The sequence below is a fragment of the Platalea leucorodia genome, assembly GCF_965183815.1.
Source record: "Platalea leucorodia genome assembly, chromosome: 1".
Taxonomy (NCBI): Eukaryota; Metazoa; Chordata; class Aves; order Pelecaniformes; family Threskiornithidae; genus Platalea; species Platalea leucorodia.
The window spans coordinates 67,678,157-67,701,748 of record NC_138823.1 but is presented as its reverse complement, the minus strand read 5'-3'; the positions used below and the strand labels follow the sequence as shown (position 1 = coordinate 67,701,748).

At 39.2% G+C, this 23,592-nt stretch overlaps 1 protein-coding gene across 1 annotated transcript in view; it reads right to left on the bottom strand.

Moving 5' to 3' along the window:
- The window catches only part of LOC309598479 (dynein axonemal heavy chain 5-like), a gene marked incomplete at both ends in the record, with an annotated part of 174,256 nt that overhangs the window by 37,792 nt on the left and 112,872 nt on the right, over nt 1-23,592 (bottom strand). The window contains 9 exons of the mRNA XM_082329118.1: nt 146-413; nt 4,406-4,570; nt 6,425-6,696; nt 7,813-8,191; nt 8,617-8,787; nt 14,554-14,736; nt 15,003-15,158; nt 18,137-18,331; nt 22,997-23,173. Of these exons, the coding sequence (XP_082185244.1) occupies nt 146-413; nt 4,406-4,570; nt 6,425-6,696; nt 7,813-8,191; nt 8,617-8,787; nt 14,554-14,736; nt 15,003-15,158; nt 18,137-18,331; nt 22,997-23,173 (1,966 nt within the window). The remainder of the gene's footprint in view (nt 1-145; nt 414-4,405; nt 4,571-6,424; nt 6,697-7,812; nt 8,192-8,616; nt 8,788-14,553; nt 14,737-15,002; nt 15,159-18,136; nt 18,332-22,996; nt 23,174-23,592) is intronic.

The following is a 23,592-nucleotide window of genomic DNA, read 5'->3' as shown; positions in this document are numbered from 1 at the left end:
CACATCGCAAGACTGACTTACACAGTTTTGTATTTAGCTAATGAAACAACAGAGAATAAAAACCAAAACACTGCACATAGTATAGTGACATGGGGGTAATGGGGGGAAGCAAGCCCCAAAACTCAAAAAAAGAATGGTTTCCTACCTTGAGGGGGTTCATTAGTAAATTTGATAGAGGACTGTAAAAGATTAATAGGAAACTCTGGGTGAGCCTCTGTAGTGATCCAGGTCCTGAAACCTTCACTCATAGATTCTGTTGTTGCAATGGTGTCCATTAATTCACCAAGAAACTCTAAGCCAAGGTGGCAGTTCTGTAGAAGGAGCCATCCTCCATCTTGCATGCACTGATTTAACAGGCGCCTTGCATGGACTTCCTGGCCCTGACCCATTGAAATGGCACGACAGGGAATGTTCTGGAAGGAAAAAAGAAAGTTTCTTTTATATATAGTTCTTTAGAATTATTATACACATGATATATTGCTTCTGTAGGTCCATGTGTGGTGACATTGTGACACAAAGAAAACCGCTAATATCAATGGAGACTGATTATATTAAAACAGAGTAACCAAAAAAGAAAAACCCTCTAAGTTGCTCTTATCTTCCACCTGCTGAAAGAAAACTACACCCACTGGACATAATCTTTTTTTGCAGGTCTGACAAAGCCAATGAGATAAGACAACTGAAACATTTTCCCTTCCTTTTCCCCACTTCCCCAAATAAAGCAGGACATAGACACAGCACCATAGCTGTCTGACTATTCTTTTTCCTATGATGTGGACTATCTTGAGATGGACAGATATTAAGCTCCACATAATAATTAATGCACAGAGTAAAGCCAACAATTTTGGGGTCTTTTTACTGTCTGAATATATTTATTTCATCTGACAGAGAACTGTCAAGGAAGCAGGCAGCACAGGAAAGATCAGTTCACATTAAGTCATTCCTTAGCAAACATCCTGTATTGTTAATTGGCAGCTGTGGAGCCACCGATTCAGAGGATTCTAGTTTGGTGATCTGCTAGCTCTAGCTGTTAGTTTTCTGGATTCAGAAGAGATAAAGCTCATAAATGCAAACACAAGAATTCTGGAAATGTACGGAGTCTTTCCTCCAGAGGCCATGGGAGAAGAAAGCCAGTTGTTCAGAAAAACAGAAGATGATACAAGCTCTCCCAAGGGGATCTGAAAAAGACAAGCTGACTAGGTTGCGAGCAGGACCATACAAGTCTGTAAACAACGTGCAGGCAGACCCCCTCTTGCTTATTTTTCTTACTACCCTTGTTCTTGTTAAGTAGTCCCCTGGCTTAGGCAGGCTGCCTGACTCCTACCAGGGAAAACCAGAATTATCAAACCCACTTGAGCATATTATTCTGTATACATGTTGAGGGCAAGGGAATTGATGAAAAGACTTAGTTTCATAGAGAGTTTCGTGTTCAAGACCTACAACTGAGTATCCCTCATGTTGTGAGCAATAAGCTGTGTAAAGACTTATCAATCTGGGCCTGTCTTCGGCTGGCTGAGAGCTACAAAAGTTAATCTTAAGTTTTCCTGCTACTGGGACTCTCAATGTGAAACAACAAAGAAAGAAGTCATCCAGTCCTAAACAGCATGGATGCAGCTGCCCTGCTTTTGCAGGAGAAAAAGGTTAAGCATATGGACACGAGCTGTGCTGGGTCATTTGGCCTTAGGGTCAGAGAACAGGCCCTGACCTGATTTTACTGAACAGTATAAATACAGCTGCTGTATATGATCCTCCACATCCCGGCAAAAGATTTAAGAAGGGAATGCCAAAGATAAGAAAGCAGTTAAATCCTGCTCTCAGGTCAGTAAAACCTGAAACTGCAGCTAAAAGAAGCAAAGCTAAATAGCCTGTGAAGTTGGCTATGTGCTGGAGGAGCAAAAACTTTACCTTTTCTAAGATGTATCTGAGTACAGCTAGCACTCCTATAAGTCAAAGAGTAGGACTACCCCTGCAGAGTGCATAAATATTCAGCTGCTACATTATTCCCTTACAAAGCATCTGCTCATAATTTGCTCTTCTCAGCAACGTTACCTCTCAAATGTACAATCATTAAAGGCTAAAGAAACATCAAGATAAGGAAAAAATATTTTTCACTATGGATTGTCCTCATTTTACTCCTTCTGAAAAAAACTCTATCAAAATGTCTGTGTACAGAATGTTTCTCTCAATAGTGAGTCATACCAATATATCTGTGTCATCTTAATACATTGCTACCCAGATGAAAATACTGTCATTTTAGTCACTACAGTGGCCCTGAGAGTTCAGTTGAAGGTTCTGTGATTCATTCTCTAAAAGAAGAAACTATCTCTACAGTAATAAAAATACCTGGTTTTAATGAAGTCAAAGTGCTAGGCATAATGAACTTCAATTTAATTCAGAAAGTTAAATTTTCACTCCACCTTCATGTGAAAGTAAAGGGGGCAGAAATGCAACTAGTTTTGAGATAGAGCTTGCTTGGTTTATAAACAAGGTTATACAGCTCAGTAGTCATACATAGTGTTTCCATTTCTTTGGGAGAAGGCCATCTGAACAACTAAATTTTAGAGTGAAAAATAAATTCTGGTCACAAATTTGAACATTTCCAACTGCAGATAATTGATTTATATTGTTAATATCATACTTAGAGGTACCACCAGTACTGACAATCCATTTTAAGGCTAAAAATCATGCCCATAAAAGGGAAATCACTGAAAAAAAGGCCCAGCATGTCTTTTGGAAGTTTTCTGTCATTAACGGAAAAAAAAAAAAGACACTTTGGAGGTATAGAATCACTTATATACCAAGATCAGATCCTTAGTGCAGCTAACCTATGTTAAGTCAAAGGTTTATTCTGAAAAAAAGCAGAGAAAGCCCAGAGAAAGACAGGAACTAAGTACAATTTGTTGACAAACTAGCAAAATAAACACAAAGCTCTCTTGCAAATGTTTCTGAAAACTGTAAATGATTTCTAGATACATTTTTTAAAAGCTAGAGAACTACTGAAGTGCTCCTCGAGACCCACATTGTTAATATACATTTTTACTTAAAAAGAGATCTGTGTTTGTAGTTTGATTTGCAGAATCTGGATGGTTTTTGTAAATTTGAAAGGTTTCTATGTGCTGTGTGGTAAGATCTTTACTTCAAGAGATCAGACAAGAACTTTACAGTTAAACATTACAGTTAACTTTACATTTACAGTTGACATTACAGTTGAACTTCAGGTTATGACAGCCTAGCTGATGTTGCCTTGTTCATAACCCATGTGTGAATAAACAAGGCAATCCCTTTAGCTCTTTTGCAACCTCACTTTCTATTATTCTATACCTGTTTCCTTAAAGCATGAAAACATGCTAAAACTGCCCACTGCAATATACTTCCAGAATGACAGCAAAACCTGATGTCTTTTAACAGTCACAATTACAGAGCACCTTCTGCCTAACAGCACTTCCCCAGACAGGCTAAGGTCTTGCTTAAGATTTAACAGAATGGGAGACCATTTTGTTCCACTCCTTGCAAGAGTGACTCTAAGTGACCAGCTGACTTCAAGTCACTCTTTTAGGAGGTTAGTGTCCCTCATCCCCTTAAATGGCCAATGGGATAGAAATACTCAACTCCTCAATGCAAGTCAGAGTTAAGTTTCAATTGTGTGCTCTGAATTGCTTTCAAAGGAGCCACTCTTTCTCTTAATTGATTACAGAAACTAATTCCTACTGGAGACTTACTTTTGCAAGTCTTACTTAGTGCATACCAAAATCCTGCACCTCTAAATGAAAATGCATTCTAAGAAGGTGAAAAAATTATGGAGATCTACTGTGAATAACTTCTTCTTGGGAAAATTATACTTGCATCTACGTTGTGAACCATAAAACATACAGCACAGAGTGCCTTAAAGTGATGCTGTAAGAAATATTGAACGACTCCATCAAGTGAACTGATTGACTGGTAGGGTCTCCAAGTTAATTTCTCTTGTCACCATATTTATGATTTTTTTTTCTGTACCTTCCTGTAATCGTCATCACTGTCAATTCCTACACTGAATGTGACACAGTGTAAACCAGAAGTATCACTTTGTTCTTACAGCTAAGTACTTTCAGTAAGTAATGGACTATCATAGTCTGCTGGATAAAGACAGAGAGCTCATTGGAATCAAACAACTAGAAAAAGCAAGAATGTAACATTTCCATTTCCTCAGTAAACGCATTTTGGCTACCGGTCCAGAATCAACTTCCAGAGAACACTGGTATGAATATAAATATGATATTTTCATTCAAACTTCTATAAAATGTGGAAATATGGAAAATGTGGAAAAATGTGGAAACTTCTATAAAATGTGGAAATACCATTTCTAGTTCAAAGGATAGTTTTAAATGTCTTTATCAGCTCTAGCAAACTCAGTTTAGGAGAATACCTTTGATTTTGCAAGACGTTCTATATTTTCAGTGGGGTCAGACCCCATTGATAAAAAGCATGTTAAAGGTGTTCGACAGTCACTTTCTGTCCACATTGCTTCCATTTCAAGAATAAATCCTTCTGCATATTTCCCTCCAAGAGATTCTGCAATGTAGTGTCGAGCCTAAAAAAAAAAAGTTACCAGAAATATGTACCTTTTATTTTTTTTATTTAGCATTAATCAGTGATGTGGAATTTACCAATACCTACATTGGAAGGCAATGACTTTCTAAACTTTCATTTTCAACTTTGGTGTAACAAAAGCTACAGTCCACAGGAGGCAACCATTGAAATTCTCAGATAGCAGACTTCAAACAAAGAAAACAAAGAATTCTGCTTGCACAACAGCCATCCTATGAACATTGTTGCTAGAGGATGCTAAATGGTCTTTCAAAAAGAACTAAAGAAATCCATGCAGAATAGATCTGCTCTGAGGACAGCCCAGATATTGCCCCTAAATTACTGACTGCTAAAGCTTGGTGGATAGCCAAACAAAAGAGTTTCTCTGTACCAGCCACATTCTTAGCTCCTCTAAGCATGTATTGTTGACACTGTCTCCACAGCATAGCAGATTAGACAGATCTTTCGTCTGACCCAGTTACAATCTTCCACATATTTGTTGGAACTTCAAACAAATTCTCCCGTCCAGTGGTTATCCAATTCAAGTCTCTTACACTGAATATCTACTGCTACAAAACATAAACAGAGCTCAGCCTTTATCCTTAAAGGTCAAACAATCCCTATGCCTCTATTGTCCTCTTTTCACAGGCGTTTTCTAAAAGGACTTCTAAAGCTATCCTGGTATATGAAACACTTTTTTGACTGACATGATTTTCCAACTGTGTAAGCTACTAGCACAGATTTTGAGGCATGTATTATGGAGAGAAACACCCAGGAACAAGGTGGACTGAGAAAGATGCGAATTCCAGAAAAAATAACTCAATCATCCACTATTAGGTGTAACTTCTGCCCTAGCAAAGAGAGGTAAAATTTTGTAACACTTGGAGACGCACGGTAGGAAAAGAAGAGATAAAGAAGATAATAACAAAAAAGATCCCCTCTTTCCTCAAAAATTAAAATAATTACAGTTTTTGAAACCACTGTTCAGAGACATTCTTTTCCAAAGATGGTTGTGCAAGACAATAAGAGTGTTGATGAGCATAACAGCTTTATTATTTTGGTCTGTTTAAATTGTGGCAGATGGAGCTCCCATACTTCTCTCTCACTTACCAGCTGAAGAGAAGAAAAGGAAAGAGGATGGAGGGGGTCTTGTTGAAAAAGGGGTCCATGAAAAAATGCTGTCCCCTAAGTACAACACAGATGCTATCACAACATGTAACACGTAAAGTTGAAATATGCAGGAAATCAGAAGTACTACTTTCCAGTGTAGCTAAAGACAAAAAAAAGTGAAAAGAGGATACTCATAGGCTCATACATCTCTTTTAGACCTACTTAGAGAAGAAAAATCCAAATATCACAGACTGTAGAGAAACTGCTAGTCTATTGCAGTTTCTTTTACAATATCTGCTATGAGACAGTCTTAATTATTACTTCCTCAGCACGGAAGGTAAGTAAACAGTTTATCTGCTATTTTAGTGCACCTGTCATCAAAGTGAACTGTTCTCTTTCCACAGCTTCTGCGAAAAAACAGGGATATATCTTTTGATTCACCAGAAGAATGCAACTGCTTTACAAGTTCCATGACTCCACTTTAGAAGTGCCACACAAAAAGAATGGTGTTCTTACAGCTCCAACACTATTTAATGTTTTGCAATGCCCTTTCTAATTCATTGCTATTAAAGAAATTAACATTTCTTTCACATGTATTTATTGTAAGGATTTCAATATCTAATTTTCAAAATAGCTCACTCTACAACCAATATTATGATAAAAACAAATTCAGAGAACCTAAGTTTGGAACTAGCAGTTCTACAGGAGATGCCACATGGCATAACCATTGTACGAAAGCATATCTTACTTGGGCAACAGTATGATCAGGGCACCAGCTACGGACAAGGAGCAGTTTACGGAATTGATCCAGTAGGCTGTCATAACCATCAGGAATAACAGCTTTTTCAGGTGCTTCTTCATCAAACCAAGCTTTCCAAGACTTCTCATTCTTAACAACTTGCACCAAAAGTTGATTAAAAGGGTACAAGCTAGATAACTGCACAAGATTGAGCCATGTCATGTCAAGGATCCACTTTTTTGGTTTTGGTTCCACAGAATTCAGATCCAAACTGGCACCTCCTGCAAAGTGAAAAGCATTATAGAGGAAAACAACCATTATTAAACAGAAAAATGACAAGTAATAAAAATATATTTATTTTTATAATTTAGGAAGTAAAAATCTTTCTAAACCAGGACATGGAGACCTAGAATTTGCATGGAAGAGTCATTTAACAAAGACCTATTGGAAAGTGGTCTCAGTGCCTCCCAAAGCTGATATCCTAGTAATTTTTGTGCTGCTTTTTCTCCATCTGTAGAGCTGGAATAAAACTTGCCTACCTAAAAGCATACTCAAACCCAAGTTTTCATACCAGATGTAGAAAGGAGCTATGGTTAGTCCAATCTCCCTTCACCTAGATGACAGAATAAGAAAGCACATGGTGCATTCATTTCCAGGACTGGGCAACTTCTACAGCCTCTTAGATCAACCACCACTCCAGCGTCATGCCTGTTTGCATCTCCAACACAGCTGAGTCACAGCTGAACACTGAATCGGTGTTTGCAAAGCAAACTGAGATATTTGGATGGCAAGTACCTGGCTGTGCTTATCTCAGTACCTGATTGTACTTATATCTTGGAGACAGTGGGGTCCACCCCCATCAAATTTTATAAACTTTACTAACATTTTTCTTTGTCATTGTGTCCGAGTAGTGACATGCAGTAGTGGCATAATACAATGTTTTACAACATGTAACAGATTTCCACTTTTTTTATACTGACACTTAAATGTGGTGCAGAGTCCTCATGCATTCACACACCTGCTCACCAGCCATCAAAAGAGATTTTGCTGACTGTCTCCAAGCTTACAGACACAGGTATGTGGCAACTCAAAAGAGAGGCACACAGGAGAAAACTATAGGGTCTTTTACAAAGTAATGGACTTTTTTTTTTCCTGTTTTGCATGTAAAACCATTAAATATCCTAATCTAAGCATTATATTGATAATAAATAATCTATATTGCTCTTGTTTTGGAAAATTTGTCTCTTAATTCCTTCTTGGGATATATATGCTTTCATTCACCAGTTAAAAAAACATTAGATCCACTGGATACAACATATTGTTAGTGCAAGCACTGCAAAATCAGAATTTGGCAGTTCACAACCTTATGTAAACAGGAACATTTTTAGAGAAATTACCTTTGATCAGCGTCTCAAACTCAGTGTGTGAAACTTTCTTGGCCTGCAAGTCAATCTTCAGTGCCAGAAGCAATGTAAACAGGAATCTGTGATTTTCATACAGCCCTCGAATTGTGTACTTGAAAACTTCATAGGTGAGATGCTCGATTACATATACTACCCTTTTTGCTGTGATCTGAGATTTCTGAGATCTTTCCACTGATAGGTCAAAAATTCCAAGGAATTGCCGTAAGGATGTTTGGTACATGACATTAACCAAGCTCATTTCCACAATTAGGAAATAAAGGATGCTACCACGACCAGCAACAGGCCGATACTCTTCACGTGCGGTATTGATTTTCACCTCTGTCTCCGCTGCTATGTTTAATTTTTCACTGACCTTAAAATTAATGGAAAAGACCATGAAGATTAAGACATGTCACTTGTGATTTATACTGCACAAGCAAAAAGAAAAGGTCTTGATTAAGATCACAATGGTATTTTTAGTCAAGCTTTGCTTCCCTCTGTCAGTGTTTCAACACAGAGATTGTGTCTTCATGTATTCAAACACCAAGCACAATGGGATTTGATTCAAACTTACACCTGCAAAATATGCCCGGAATATAAAGCAGTATCCAGGTAACAGTTTAATTTTGCAACATTTTATGAAGCAAAAATGATAGTGTTTCTACTATTTATTTGTTAAGATGTCAGATGTTATATAGTGGCTCTGAATGGAAAAAACAGAACCAGAAAAAAAATCTGTCTACAAATAATCTTTAAATTACAATTGCAAAATATATCTGCAATGCATTCAAAATTCACCTCTTCTGCTGTTGTTTTAGTGATTCTTAGGACTTCTATCAGAGAGTCATCTTCAACCAAAGAGCCCTCTGTACTGGTTAGACGGAAGAGTAGATTATCTTCAAGCTCCTGCATTTTCCTCTTGTTAGATGTCACTTCTTCCATCAGTTTGACTCTTTCTGCCTCCAGTTCCTAGATTCAGAAATTTTCCTTAGAATATTTAAGATTAATTCAAAGAAAGATTCCTTATAATTACACAGAAAACATGTGATTTCATGATTGACTGGAGGCTTTGCTGCTTTTTCTATAAAATACAGAAGTATTATATACTAAAGTAATTTATGTGTATACTGCATTTATTTGATTAATGCAGCACACTGAAGAGTGAAAACACATCAGAATTACCAAGAAAAGCTTCCTCTTAGTAAGATGCACTAGGCACTAAAGCTAGTTTCCAATGGGAAGTGCTAAAAGCCACATTACTTTAAATACTTAAATTTAAATCAGACAAAGGACTGAAAGATGCATTGTATGGATGGATTTTACATTGTTAGGGAAGTTGACCGGATGACCTTTTCCATTTCTAATTTCTATGATTCTGTGAATTTGCAAGATACATTTCTCTACTGTTTATAAAATAGGAAATGTTACAATTATTATGTATGTCATATAGAATTTTTATGCTATTTCTACAAGACACACAATGGCAAGGGAACAATGACAGACAAGTCAACACAATGCCAAGTGAAATGAGGCATCTATACTGCACAGTCCAACACAGCTCAGAGATACCCTTGCTGGCTACCTTTATTTAATCAGTCAAGTCAAGCTTCTTGTAAGAAAAGGGTAGTTAATATTACCAGTCTACCTACGCCTATGGCTTCAGTTTATTTTCATTCTTGTCAACATGACAAGTTGAATGAAAAGGAGATGTACAGAGTTATGCAGTACAGGAGAGGCTCTCCTGTATTTCAATGAAGAAGTGACAAATTTCTTTACTCTCACAAACTTCTTATTTGGAAACCTGTTTGTAATATATTTTAGGGCTATCGACTGTAGCTCTGTGGAAGCTACAAATAACTGCATCCCAAAAGAGAAGAATGACTTAAGCATCAGTCATTCTGCTTCAAATTTTCTGCATTTTCTCCTCCTGCTTTACCATTAACGCAAAAAAGATTAGAATTACACAAAAGGAGTAGTTCTACAGAACACTCAAACATGCATTTAAGTACATGCTTAAATTGTGCTTAAGGACATACCTAGTTTAAGAAGAGGCATCTCACCCATTCTGTTTGTAAGCCTGTGAAGAGTATCTTTCAGAAAATCAGCAAATATACCAGATGCCAGGCTTTTGTTTGCAAGAGGATTTCATGACCACATTTGTAACATAAAAAATAGCTATTCCGAACACAAATAGTGGCAGCAACTTCATTCTCAAAGTACAAAAAGATGCTGATAATTTTTTTTTTTGTATAGTTACAGGAGCAACCTTTAAAGCTGAGAAGAATAAACACTTTTTTGATCATATATTTCATTGATCACTATAGCAATCTTTAAGAATGCCTTGGTTCCTTTAATCTATTACTTTAGCTCAGTGATCATAAACTTGTCTTCTTGTTTGTAATAGAAAACCTGTTCTTCAGATTCTTTGTTCATGCTCTGTCTGTTCTTTGAACTAAATTTATCAGAGCTCCATTGGCTTTGGCTATCTACACCAGGACATCCATGTCTTATTGAGACAGAAGAGACAGAACCACCATGATTTCTTCATATCTGCTAAAGGGAAGAAGCTTAATGAATGTTGATCACCTGCAACCATGTCCCTGTGCAGCAAGGAGTGCTGATACTAACCAGCTACCCTTGCAGCTCTCTTCAGCTGATACACAGCACTGGATGAATATTTTTCAGTAACTATATTTTTGAGCCAAAATGCAGTCTAGGTGTTGCTACATACATTCAATATGAATTCTCTAACTGTTTCGTCCAGGGAAAAAAACACAGTGAGGGTATCTCTGGGGCGGGGGAGATGAGTTTTATATGTAGGTCATGAGAAACTAATTTCATTTCTATCTTGGTTTAAACCTCTATCTCCCATCAGAGGTAAGTTAGTGTCCTGGTTTCAGCTGGGATAGAGTTAATTTTCATCTTGGTAGCCGGTATGGGGCTGTGTTTTGGGTTTAGGATGAGAACAATGTCGAGGATACACTGACGTTTTGTTCTTGCTAAGTAGTTGCTAAGTGGCGCTCACAGTGGTAAAGGACTTTTCAACTGCCCATGCTCTGCCGGGTGCACAAGAAGCTGGGAGGGGGCACAGCCAGGGGGAGGGCTGACCCAGATTGGCCCAAGGGCTATTCCATACCATATGACATCATGCTCAGTATATATAAGCTGGGGGAAGAAGAAGGAAGGGGGGGACATTGGGCATGATGGCGTTTGTCTTCCCAAGTAACCATTACGCGTGATGGAGCCCTGCTTTCCTGGGGATGGCTGAACACCTGCCTGCCGATGGGAAGTAGTGAATGAATTCCTTGTTCTGTTTTGTTTGCGTGCATGGTTTTTGCTTTTGCCTATTTAAGTGTTCTAATTTATTTTACTTCAATTATTAAACTGTTCTTATCTCAACCCACGAGTTTTCTCCCTTTTGCCCTTCTGATTCTCTCCCCCATCCCACGGGGGGGGAGTGAGCGAGCGGCTGCGTGGTGCTGAGTTGCTGGCTGGGGTTAAACCACGACAGTCCTTTTTGGCGCCCAACGTGGGGCTCGAAGGGTTCGAGATAACAACAGATTTAATTGGAATGCGCTAGATCGAATTTATAGCTGTTATTGCTGTTTAGCTGTTAATCGGCAGGCTTCTGTGCTTGCCATGGGGCTTGCTTGCCTTACTGTATGTTAGAGTCATCTTACTGTGTTGTGCCTGGGAATATTTTGATAACAGCAATGGCCACGTACCCGAGCTGGCAGATGGCCAGGGCATCGCTGTTTTTCTGTGCTGCTTTACTGGACAGGCTGGAACTCCAGTGTCAACTCGAGTCGAAGGGACTGTGACCTGTGGACGAGTTCCTGCAGGAGCACGACACCCCAAAGCGTCTGTGGACGTGGATAATCCCATGTCAGAGCAGCCCATGGAAATCAAGAGTGGAGCAGAGATCCACCTGCAGCCCATGGAGGACCCCATGCTGGAGCAGGTGGATGCCCGAAGGAGGCTGTGACCCCATGGGAAGCCTGTGCTGGAGCAGGCTCCTGGAAGGACCTGTGGACCCGTGGAGAGAAGAGCCCACGCTGGAGCAGGTTTGCTGGCAGGACTTGTGACCCTGTGGGGGACCCACGCTGGAGCAGTTAGTGAAGAACTGCAGCCCGTGGGAAGGACTCACATTAGAGAAGTTCAGGGACTGTGCTGTCAGAGGGACCCCACGCCGGAGCAGGGGCAAGGGGAGGACTCCATTGCAGTGTTAAACCCTATAACCTGGCCCAAAGGGGCCAGGGGTGGAGACTGTAATGGAAATACCTTTAAATTGTTGTGACCCGGGATTTGAGTTGCATGTTATGGGAATTACTATAGCAGGAACCCCTTGTTGCTAGCCAGGCTAGGAGTAAGGGGAGGAGTTCATTGCAATGTTAAACCTGGCCCAAAGGGGCCAGGGGTGGAGATTGTGATGGAAATACCTTTAAATTGTTGTAACCCATGATCTGAGTTGCATGTTATAGGAACAACCATAGCAGGAACCACCTGAACCAATGGAGGAGAAGCCTTACAAGAAGCAGTGCAAGTGCAGCAGTGACCTGACCTGAGCTGGCTTTGGTGCCCAGTAACTCCACACAGCACACCACCTCTCCTGTTCTGAGTGACCACTATCACAGATGGAGCCCAAAGTCATGGACTAAATGAGCTCAATGGACATTTTTGGGACAACAGGGGTGGTGGTTAAAAAGGATGTATTGGATAATGTGGGACCTGAGCATGATGTAAATGGTATGGAATAAGGGGTGGATACTGTCCTGGTTTCAGCTGGGATAGAGTTAATTTTCATCTTGGTAGCCGGTATGGGGCTGTGTTTTGGGTTTAGGATGAGAACAATGTCGAGGATACACTGACGTTTTGTTCTTGCTAAGTAGTTGCTAAGTGGCGCTCACAGTGGTAAAGGACTTTTCAACTGCCCATGCTCTGCCGGGTGCACAAGAAGCTGGGAGGGGGCACAGCCAGGGGGAGGGCTGACCCAGACTGGCCCAAGGGCTATTCCATACCATATGACATCATGCTCAGTATATATAAGCTGGGGGAAGAAGAAGGAAGGGGGGGACATTGGGCATGATGGCGTTTGTCTTCCCAAGTAACCATTACGCGTGATGGAGCCCTGCTTTCCTGGGGATGGCTGAACACCTGCCTGCCGATGGGAAGTAGTGAATGAATTCCTTGTTCTGTTTTGTTTGCGTGCACGGTTTTTGCTTTTGCCTATTTAAGTGTTCTAATTTATTTTACTTCAATTATTAAACTGTTCTTATCTCAACCCACGAGTTTTCTCCCTTTTGCCCTTCTGATTCTCTCCCCCATCCCACTGGGGGGGAGTGAGCGAGCGGCTGCGTGGTGCTGAGTTGCTGGCTGGGGTTAAACCACGACAGTTAGTCAGGACAGTCCCAGCCACTCCTGCTGATGCTGTTCAATTTTGCTTACATAAACATATATCTACTGGATTGAAGACTAAAAGCTTTGCATCCCTAGCATTTGCCCCACCCTGCTAATGGATAGCTTTTCCTCAGTACCTGTTGTTGTAGCTTTGCCATTTTTCATGGAATATTTCACAGGAAGCTTGGGCATAAGAATAACTCTAGCCTCTGTTTGTGACGGTCAGACTGAAGGAAGGGCACTTAGATTCCAGTCCTTACTTCCACAAATGCTCGCTTGAGCAAAGTGGAAAGGTGTTGGCTAGACAAAGTGACTGCACCGCTAAAGCACACTGGTTAGAACATGCATTGGGAAGTCGAAGAAGGAGGAATGAATTCCCTTACGTGGGGAGCTGCTCTCACTGCAAGCCTACCTGAGATACCGAAAGCAGCAGCTCTGCTAATCCAAACCTTAATATCTGGTACTTTTCTCACAAAGACACAATTATGAAAAGTTCCATTTGAAATAAATAAGTCATTCAATTTGATGTGAAATACAACTTCTGTGCTTTCACTTTAATGAGAAAGGAAGCAAATATTTCATTTCAGTGTAATTGGACCGTAACATTCATGTATTTATTGGTATGACTGCCACAGTAAAAAGCCCACCTTTGTCCCCAGTGCCTATGATGAATTGACTCCTAAGTTTTTGGATAACCAGGCTGTTAAATTAGATGACACAAAAAGAAATAGGAGCGATCTAGGAATTAAATTATTGCAGATGATGTCTGAGATTTGATATTATGAAATAAAACTCCTGAAGAACACCTGAAAGAGGATTTTCTTCCTTATATTTGCTTCCACATAATCAATGGAAATTTTAGTAAGAGCAGAGTCAAGTCAATGTTCAGGGCTCCTTAAAAATCTCATATCTCCTTACACACTAAAGCCTGGCTGGCAAAAGTAGTTTGAGTTCATGAGCATTTTTTCATGTAATTCAATTTAAGTTTAAAAAGGAATTCAGAAATAAAAGAGGTTTCTGACTGAACAAGGAGCCTTTGCTATATATGAAGGAATAAAGATGCTTTATGTATGTCATGTATAAGCCTGTGATGTATTTTTAATGAATAATTTTCTTTCTTCTCTTTCCAAGGCCAGATCTTAAAATAAATGTTTAGGTCCCTCCATTCAATTAAAACCCAGCTCCACACTGTCTTTCAGCAAATGCACAAACCCCTAAACTTTCATTCACATTTTTGTTCTTGCATTTGATTTCAACCAAGTCATTGAATATAGCCATTCATGGTGCAGATATTGAACATGCCTTCCCTCTATACAAATATTGCAAGCTACTAGATACCTGTTTTTCTGTGAGGATGACACGGCCAAGGAGCTGATCTTCCAGCCCTTTCATAGTAACAGTAAAGTCAATCACAGTTGTTCTTGCACTAATTTCTGGAGTATAGGCAGGATTAGCCAATTTTGTTGTCATATAAAGGGTAAACCCCTTCATCAGATCTACCTCCTTGTCACCTACTTTCACCTGAAAATAAAACATATTACTCAGTTTTCAAAAGCTGAATTCAGAAGAAGTTATTTTATCCAGTGAAAAATAGATTAACTCTTTTTTACATTTTCATTTACATTTTTTAAACTTCCTGCTTAAGGGGTAAAAAAAGTCCAACCCCATGAGTTCACTACTCATCTTTCTGAGTATTGCAAAGATGTGAATCTCGGCAGTATCCGGACTACCAGATACCCAGCATCTGTCCTTTTGTTTTTTAATTTCATGTTCACAATTCATCTTACTTTGTATGCTGAACCAGATTTTATGAAATTTTTTTCCAAGATGTTATCTAGAGCAGGATCAAGTTCCTCTCCAACATCTTCAATTAGCAAAGGTCGGCCAAGGGACAGGCAGTCTTCTATATGACTTCTGAAGAACTTCTGGTTCATAGCTGTAACCTGGGAAGATTGGTTCACAATATAGCATGCATTCACAAGTATATAGAAAACTGTATAAAATCTATTGCAGCTTTCAAAAATTATACTCATCCTGGGATATCTACACAAATGATTACATTTTAGGGACCAACACTCACCTCTGCTGAAATAAATGGAAGTTTTGCTTTAAGTTTAACAGACAGAATAGGAGATCACACTTCTTTATTGTTATCTATTTATTTATTATCTACATATCTATCTAATCACTGTAGTATCTTAATACCTTTTAAATATTAATGGATTTATGCTCAGAACACTAATGTGAAGTAGGGAAATATTTATAGGGTTCAGACAGGGAACCAGTGTTACACAGGAGGTCTGGTCTTACATCAGATGTTGAATTTCCAATTCGGTTCCCATTTCACAATATAAAGTCTTAAAATTGCTAAAAATCACATAGACTCCTTTTCATTTATTTAAATTTAATAAATTTAACATAAGCCTTTGAGATCATAATTGAATAACCTTTCCAGGAATCTGTTAAGCCATGGTTTTGGGGTGGGTTTTTTTACCAGAAAAAAGATTAGGATAGACAAGTTTTTAAAATAAATCCTTGTCTTGCAGGCAGAGCTCTTAGAAAAAGGTATAATTAAACTATCTAGAGGCATATTACACAGTCTTAAAACAGTATATTATTTAAAAATTAATACTATGTTCCACCACTCTGCACTTTTATTATAATGTAATCATATGTGTATCCACCAAAACAGCATGTTGCCTACATTTTTAGTCCACACGCAACTGAAGGATGAAGTTAGTGTCTTAGTGACCAACAATATAGCCCTACCAAGACCATAGCAAATTACAATATCCCAGATGCAAAGGCATAATCTAAACATTTGGGTATTTAGAGTCTTGACGTAACCCTGCTCCTCCTGGACTTTACAGGGGGAGAACTCAGATTCTTCTAACACAGCTGACACCTGAGCCAGGATGTCTAAAAGCCTATAACTGACTGAATCTTCATCAGGAAAGCTTCCTCTGCATTTAGAGGCTGCATCTGTGTGTATTCAAAGCCGCGTAAGTTTTGAGAGTACTCAGCAGCTCAGTAGTTAAGCCCTGTCAGGATTCGCAACTTTCATAGGCTGGATATTCACACATACTGACCACAAGGCAAGCCTGACAGACATTTTTCTCTGGCTCATCAGTCAAATGTCATCATCACTTAGAGTGTATGAATAGTGGGGAAAGAGGAGATGGTATTTTAATCTACATCTCCCATGCCTGTTTTGGTGAGTATGTGATTTAAGATCCTTACGCAATGACTGGACCAGGGAGTGGAACCTGTGTGTTCGCAGTGCCCTTCTGCAGGCTGCATGCCGGCACCTGGCAAGAGCAGCCACCTGGAGGGCAGGCAATTAAGTGCGGGAATGTGCCAATGAAGAGAGGGAACTGAAGCTGCAGCTTGGAGGACACTTTAAAATAGTTGGGGAAAAGGCTACAGCATGGCAGAAAGAGTCAGTGTAGGTCCCTAACTGAAGGAGATTCACTGTTGCCAATCCCAAGCTGAGCTTGGCCGCTCTCTGAAATCCTGAGATGCAAGTCTCAAAGAGGGTGGAATATGAGATACATCCTTCTCTCTGTGGTTTCCTGTTGGTTACTCACACTAGCATTTTTTGACCCAATTTTAGGGGGCCAAAGTAAGGTCTGATGTAGTTTAGAGGAAGCCATGTTATCTACTGTAAGACAGTTATCTACTGTAAGACAGATTTCACACAGTCACAAAATGCCTAAATTCTTCTGTGAATACAACTCATATGTTTTAGGAGAGCTTTTCATCATATTTTTAATAAAGGCATCCATTTTTCCAAGATCTTTGAATGCTGTATATTATTCTTCTGTCTCTTCTCAGTCAATACTTCCTGTTTCTAGCTGTGTTTCTACACCATTTTTTGAGCATGCTCAACTTACCAGAAACTGGATTTGGTATGGCACTGGGGCCTTTCTTAACAGTGCTAGGAGATACAGATCTAGGTCAAGCTTCAGAAGGTTAAGGATTTAGCTAATGACATGACCATGATGTCATCAGATCTCTGGATATCACCATCCTTACCTTCATTCTCAGTTTCTTTTTCTTATCCATCACTCTCATTTTGAGTGAAGATAGTATACCATGGTATTCATTTGATAATCTACAGTTGTATGATAGACTTGATTTATTAACAATTAACTGTTTAGTATCATGCTCGATCTGGCCTGAAAATATACCATGTGTTTAGATCTTCATCATAACCCATCTTATCCTGCTTGGTGTAACAAGGCATGGAGGGTAGGCTGATTAGAAGGGAAAAAAAAGGAAGTTTTGAATTAAGTAGAAGACCCAGATTCCAAACAGTATGCACTGCTAGATAGAAAGTAAGAAGGGTGGATAAATTAAGCAATAAGTATTTTTATCAATCACATGCATTTAATCATCAAGATACAGCCTAAATTAGGGCTTTGTGTTTGATATGCCTCAAAGATCACTAGATTTCTATTCTACCTCAGGCCACCATTCTTTTTCCAATCTCTCCCTTTTTCTTTTCCCTATTTTCCTCTTAAAATGCTTACCCTAAAATGTTATTGCCATGCAGCACCAACCGCCTGATCCTGTCTGGAATTAATTTCGCAAGTCAGTTACTTCCCTCTACATTTCTCTTTCTCTATGACAAGAAATTAAAAGATTCATCGTAAAAATACATATGGCGTAACATATAATTCCAATCTGCTCTTGAAACTGTCTTTCTGGGATGTGACAAAGCAGTACAAGCTATTTCACCCTGATATAGATAGGTCACAGATTTGGCGTCAGTCTTGGTTTAATTTCTGCCTAACTGTATATAATAAACATCATATTTAAATTACACATGGCCAAAGTATGATGACAGAAAAAATAGTTTGCATTGCTAACTATGATGTGGAATGACACATACATAAAAAATATTAAATTAACTATTTACCTGGAGTCCATTATTCTTTTCCTTATTTTTAATCCAGATCTTTCCTTGACCTTGTGGATCAATCAGCAAAGGATATCTAGATGCTTTTGTGACAATGATACCATTCTGAATTGAAAGGTCATCATTTGGAAGACCCTGGAGGTTCCATTCACCCACTGTAGCATTGTCAACCAGCATACCAGTAAGGTTCAGGTCCTAATAGAAAATACGTAATTACAAAATTAGTACCAGTTAGAGGAGTTATATTAAAATGTTTGGCGGAAGGTTTTTCTTCTTATTCTGATCATAATGCATGACAGAATGTATTTGGCAGTTATTCTTGTTTCCTTTCTTTAAAGTTTAGTGCCTAAATCATTGAAGTTGGGCAATAATGAAAGTGAATTCTGTTGAGGCTTTGATGTCCATCAAAGAGTGTTGGAGAAACTCTGAAGCCAGTTCAATATCTAATGACAGGCTGATTTTGGTATTGGCAAACTCCTTTCTTGCTAGCTCAAGAGGAAGTGTCGTCTTGGTCACAAGAGCTTCCTCCTGCTGTAAAGTTGTAAAGTGCCCACCGAGTATGTATATGAATACAGAATGGCTCGTGGAAGACTCAGAGAAGAAAGAGGAGATGAGCTATGCATCAATAACCATGAACTATCATGGAAAGTTATTGTTGCTATGGTCAGAACTCTTCCCAGCTCATATATTCTCCTAAAGTTTCATTTGTGCACATCTACTAACCTGCTTTATTTTATGCACTCTGAACAGTGACTGGCCTCTCAAGAACGTGTATGTGAAGAAAACAGTGCTTAACATCACAAACCAAGCTGTCCGAATTAGAAAAGTAGCCTAATAATGATGAGAGTTTAAAAAGAATAAAACTGAAGGGTTTTTATTTGCTCCTTTCACTTTTCACACAAGAATTCCTATTTGTAAACTTTCTCTACAAACAACATGTTTAAAAAAAAAAGAAAAAGCCTGTGACTCCTGCAAAAATCACATAATTCAGCATCTGAAACCTAAAGCAAAATTTCAAATATTGTGAGGTATGTGATACAATCATGAGAGTTAGTGATACCAGTGGCTGCAAGTCTCAAAAGCTTTTTTAGCCCTTTGATTTTTTTACTACTCTGATTATTGAACAAATCTGAATGAAGCAATACAAACCATTCTCAGAAGGCAGAGAAACTTTAAGAATCCAATTTCCATTTGTGAAAAGAACAGTAAATCATTTAATAGCCCAAATTCTCAGCAATTGGAACCTAAAACCATATTTAGCTCCTTAAGCAGATGAGCAGGGTCTAAACAGCTTTCAATTTTTTCTTACTGCAGCAGGAAGTATCAGTCACTATGCAACTCTGAAACTTAGCTAATTTAAGTGCCTAACTACACAGATAGATAGCTAATTTTAAACAGCTCTCTTCTTTAAATTGTTATGCCTAAATGACTCATACACCCACAGCCAGTTAGTCTGTGACAAAGTAAGGCAGATGTCAAGCCTTTTGCCTGAACTGCAAAGCGGCTTTCTTTCCTGTGGTGTGAAGTATCAAGAGAAGCCCATATGCTGCCTTTTGTGAGTACTTAATTCACTGGAAATAATTAAAACTCTCTTCCACACACTATCATTGAAATCATAATCCTGTCTTTAACAGCAACTATCTAAACAGAACGGTAATTATGGTTTGAAACTCATTAATTATGGCATTCTGTGTCTAACCTGTCCATATGAAAAGAAAAAAAAGCAACACAGAAACAATCAAAAAGTATTCCTCAAATTTTGAAGGATGCAGCTGAGTAGTACTGTGGTCAGAACATCTTCATAGAGGCAGAATTTTAGTTCTTTATGTCTTGCTTTCTAAGGACATTATACATCCAAGCTCTTATCCTTAAATGGTAAGAATCTTGACTGATACTCCCCAAGGTAAGTAGCTTTTAAGAACATTTTGTACACTGAATTTGAGAAAGAGCCTCCCTGGGATGAATGTATGTAGGATAACTCCCATACCACACTGGTAAAGAATCTTGCCTGAGACTGCACTGCTACTGGTACTTTATTAATAAATCCATCTTGGCCTTATATATTACTTATCATCAGGAGCTTTCAAAAAGCTTTGCTGGGCAAGTCAGAATCATTCATCTTTGTGAGTCATAGCATAAATTGGGCTGGGCTGTGAGGCTCACTCTGTTAGGTCAAGGTTAATCACTGTTACGAGAAGAATTATGCACCACCTAACATAAAAAAAAAAAAAAAAAAGATTCACAAGTAACTTCTATGAGATAAACAGCGTGACAAACCTCTTATGGCAAAGAGGTCTCCCTAATATAGGTTTTAAGTGTCATATCCCCCAAGAACATGAAAAGAAGATGCAGCAGGGAAACTAATCTACCTTCAACTGTTTCACAATGGTACAGTCACAGCTGTACACAGGTTGCTCACTTGCTCCTAGAACTTTTCAGAAGCACCTGCTCTGTCAAAAGCTTTGACAGCTGAGGACAGGAGCCATTTGGGCTTAATGCCTCCACTCCTGTACTGAGAGTAAGAGAGGCTCCCTGAACTATTTCTCCAACCTTTACCCCGGAGAAGATGTACGCAGGTATTCACAAAACCAAGTGGAAGGCAACATGGACAGATTACTCAGAAAGTCAGTTTTGATTATTATGGCCTAAATTCTGCCTTCAGCATGAATATGTCTTCCAGGTGCGAGGAAGAATATTAGACAGACCTCCTAAAAGTCATGGAATAGGAACAAGGCTGCTGCTGGCCACGAGCAAAGCCTATGCACCAGAACAGCTGGCAGGTCTGGCACTCCTGAGGCAGATGATAGTGGTAAAAGGAAAGAACAAGATTCACGTAAAGGAGCCTTCCCTGTATCATAGTCCCAGCACGCAGGTTGTTCACTTTAATACAGGTAGTATATGATGTGGCAGGGAAATGAAGCTGCGTGATGGGACCATAGCTCCGCTGCATTTTAGGCCACCTCTGCCCGCACAGACTTGGACCAATGGAGGAGAAGCTGCGATGTCAGACTCACTGAGAACAGTCTCGCTGGTGACAAAGGTACATGGATTTAAGAGCTTAGAATGGAGCAAGCTGAAGTGGTGTAAACCAAGTTTTACAAAATCCAGGTTTTGTTTAACTTAATCATTTCAACAAGACTGTTCAAATTAAATTAAATTAAACGATGTGGGTACACAGCAGAGGGTATGACAGGAGGGTATTAATTGATAATACACAGAGGTGCAGAGGTGATATTTCCTGGTTCAAAATGTGCAATGGTCTTTTCTATAATTGGGTGTAAGAGTATTTGTATGTCAATCAAGAATTAATCAAGATACACTAAGAATAAAAGTGTGAAGCTTCAAAAAGGCAAAACGGTTTAGTTCCTTTTTACAGATATTTTCTAGCAAATCTAAATTATTAAAATGTTGTACTTAAGTAATAATAAATGAAAATAATGGAACTATTTATTCCTAAACTAGTTTGTTGTATTCAAAATTTAATATATTAAGAACAGTTGGTTAAAGAATTTATTATGTAATATGTCAGAAATACAAAATATATGAAAAACCTTTCATTTAAATTCACCCTTTATATTCTAGATTTACAGTTCAGAGTGAAAAGTGGATGTCTAGAGCACGTATTTAGTGGCAGCACATGAGACTGTAGGTGGTAAAAGTGGAAATAGAGTAAATCTTGCTAGGTCCCTGAAAGTTGGTTGGGGCATAACTCCCACCCAGCCCGGAAGACACAGACCAATCTCCCCACCTCTGTACCATCCTGTGGGCCTAACTTGGAAGCTGCTGCTTCAAAGACTGCCTGGAAAACAACAGGGGCACAGCAATACCAGTTGTGGGGTGGTGTTCTCAGCCACATATTCACAAGTTATCCCTTGTAAAGGAATAGCTTAAAATCATAGAATCATAGCATGCTTTGGGATGGAAGGGACCTTTAAAGGCCATCTAGTCCACCCCCCCTGCAATGGGCAGGGACATCTACAACTCGATCAGGTTGCTCAGAGCCCCATCCAGCCTGGCCTTGAATGTTTCCAAGGATGGGGCATCTCATCTACCACCTCTCTGGGCAACCCGTTCCAGTGTTTCACCACCCTTGTCATGAAAAATTTTTTCCTTGTGTTCAGTCTAAATCTACCCTCCTTTAGTTTAAAACCATTACCTCTTGTTCTGTCGCAGCAGGTCTTGCTAAAAAGACTATCCCCATCTTTCTTGTAGGCCCCTATAAGTATTGAAAGGCTGCAATAAGGTCTCCCCACAGCCTTCTCTTCTCCAGGCTGAACAACCCCAGCTCTTTCAGCCTTTCCTCATAGGAGAGGTGTGCCATCCCTCTGATCATTTTTGTGGCCCTGATGTTGAGGCACTGGTGTTTTCTTCACCGTACATATTTTCCACTTCCAGTAAATGCTCAATGTGGCTGATTTGCTTGACTTTGTGACTGAAATTATGGATGCAACATGGCATTTGCAAAAAAGCACCAACTATGGGGGAAAACTGTGACTACCTGATGGAACCCCCTATGATACGGTAAATCTATTCTACGCTGGTAAATTCTACTTCATTTCCCATATTATGCAAGTTCCTCCCAGGGCAGCTGACCTCAGACAGAATCTCTCTCTCAGATTAGCCAGAGCGATGGCCTATAGACTGATCTTGCAATGCATGACTGTATAAAGATGATCTTAAAACACAGTTTTTTAGAAGCTCAGTTGTCAACTGTTCAGATTTTTTATTTATTAAAAAATTGATGGAATGTGACAGCCTGTAAGTAATCTTCCAATTATGTACTTTTCTGGAACGGAATGCTCTGAACATTATTTCTCTGCAAGGCAAAAAGTAAGGTCAGGACAGAGCATGAACACTTACATTACTATATGGAATCTTGCTGTTGTCCATCTCTTTCTTCCACAATTGGAGCAGCAAATGTCTGTACTCCTGATTGAAAGGTCCAGAGTAAGAGAGAAATCCAGTGGCCAGAAGAACATTCCCAACTAAATTAATAATTTGATTTTGAAAGTTTTTGCTGCTTGCTGTCCAACGGAGCTGTATGCAAAATATTATAAAGAAGTTAGATTAAGCAGGCACAAAACTAACATGAAGATCTAACTTAAGAATTTACCTCTTTCTGGTAAACAGTTGTTCTTTGAACCAGGAGTATTTTTGGTGTTAAATCATTCTTTTCAGAAGTAGACGTATGTTAGGAAGAGATGGCAACCACCTGACCAAGTGGAGAAAAAGCATCTTTGCCAAGAAGCCGGCCAAACTGATAAGAAGTGTTTTAAAGAAGGAACAAAGTTGGAGGGAGAGGATGACCAACAATCATGTGAGGAAGTGGAAGGTTGGAAAACAAAATATGTGGGGTGATATAAATGGTAGGAAACTTGTAATCAATAAAACAGGGCTAATGGAGGACCACTCCAAGCATACCCACATAAACAAAGAAGTGCCTACCAGACAGAACA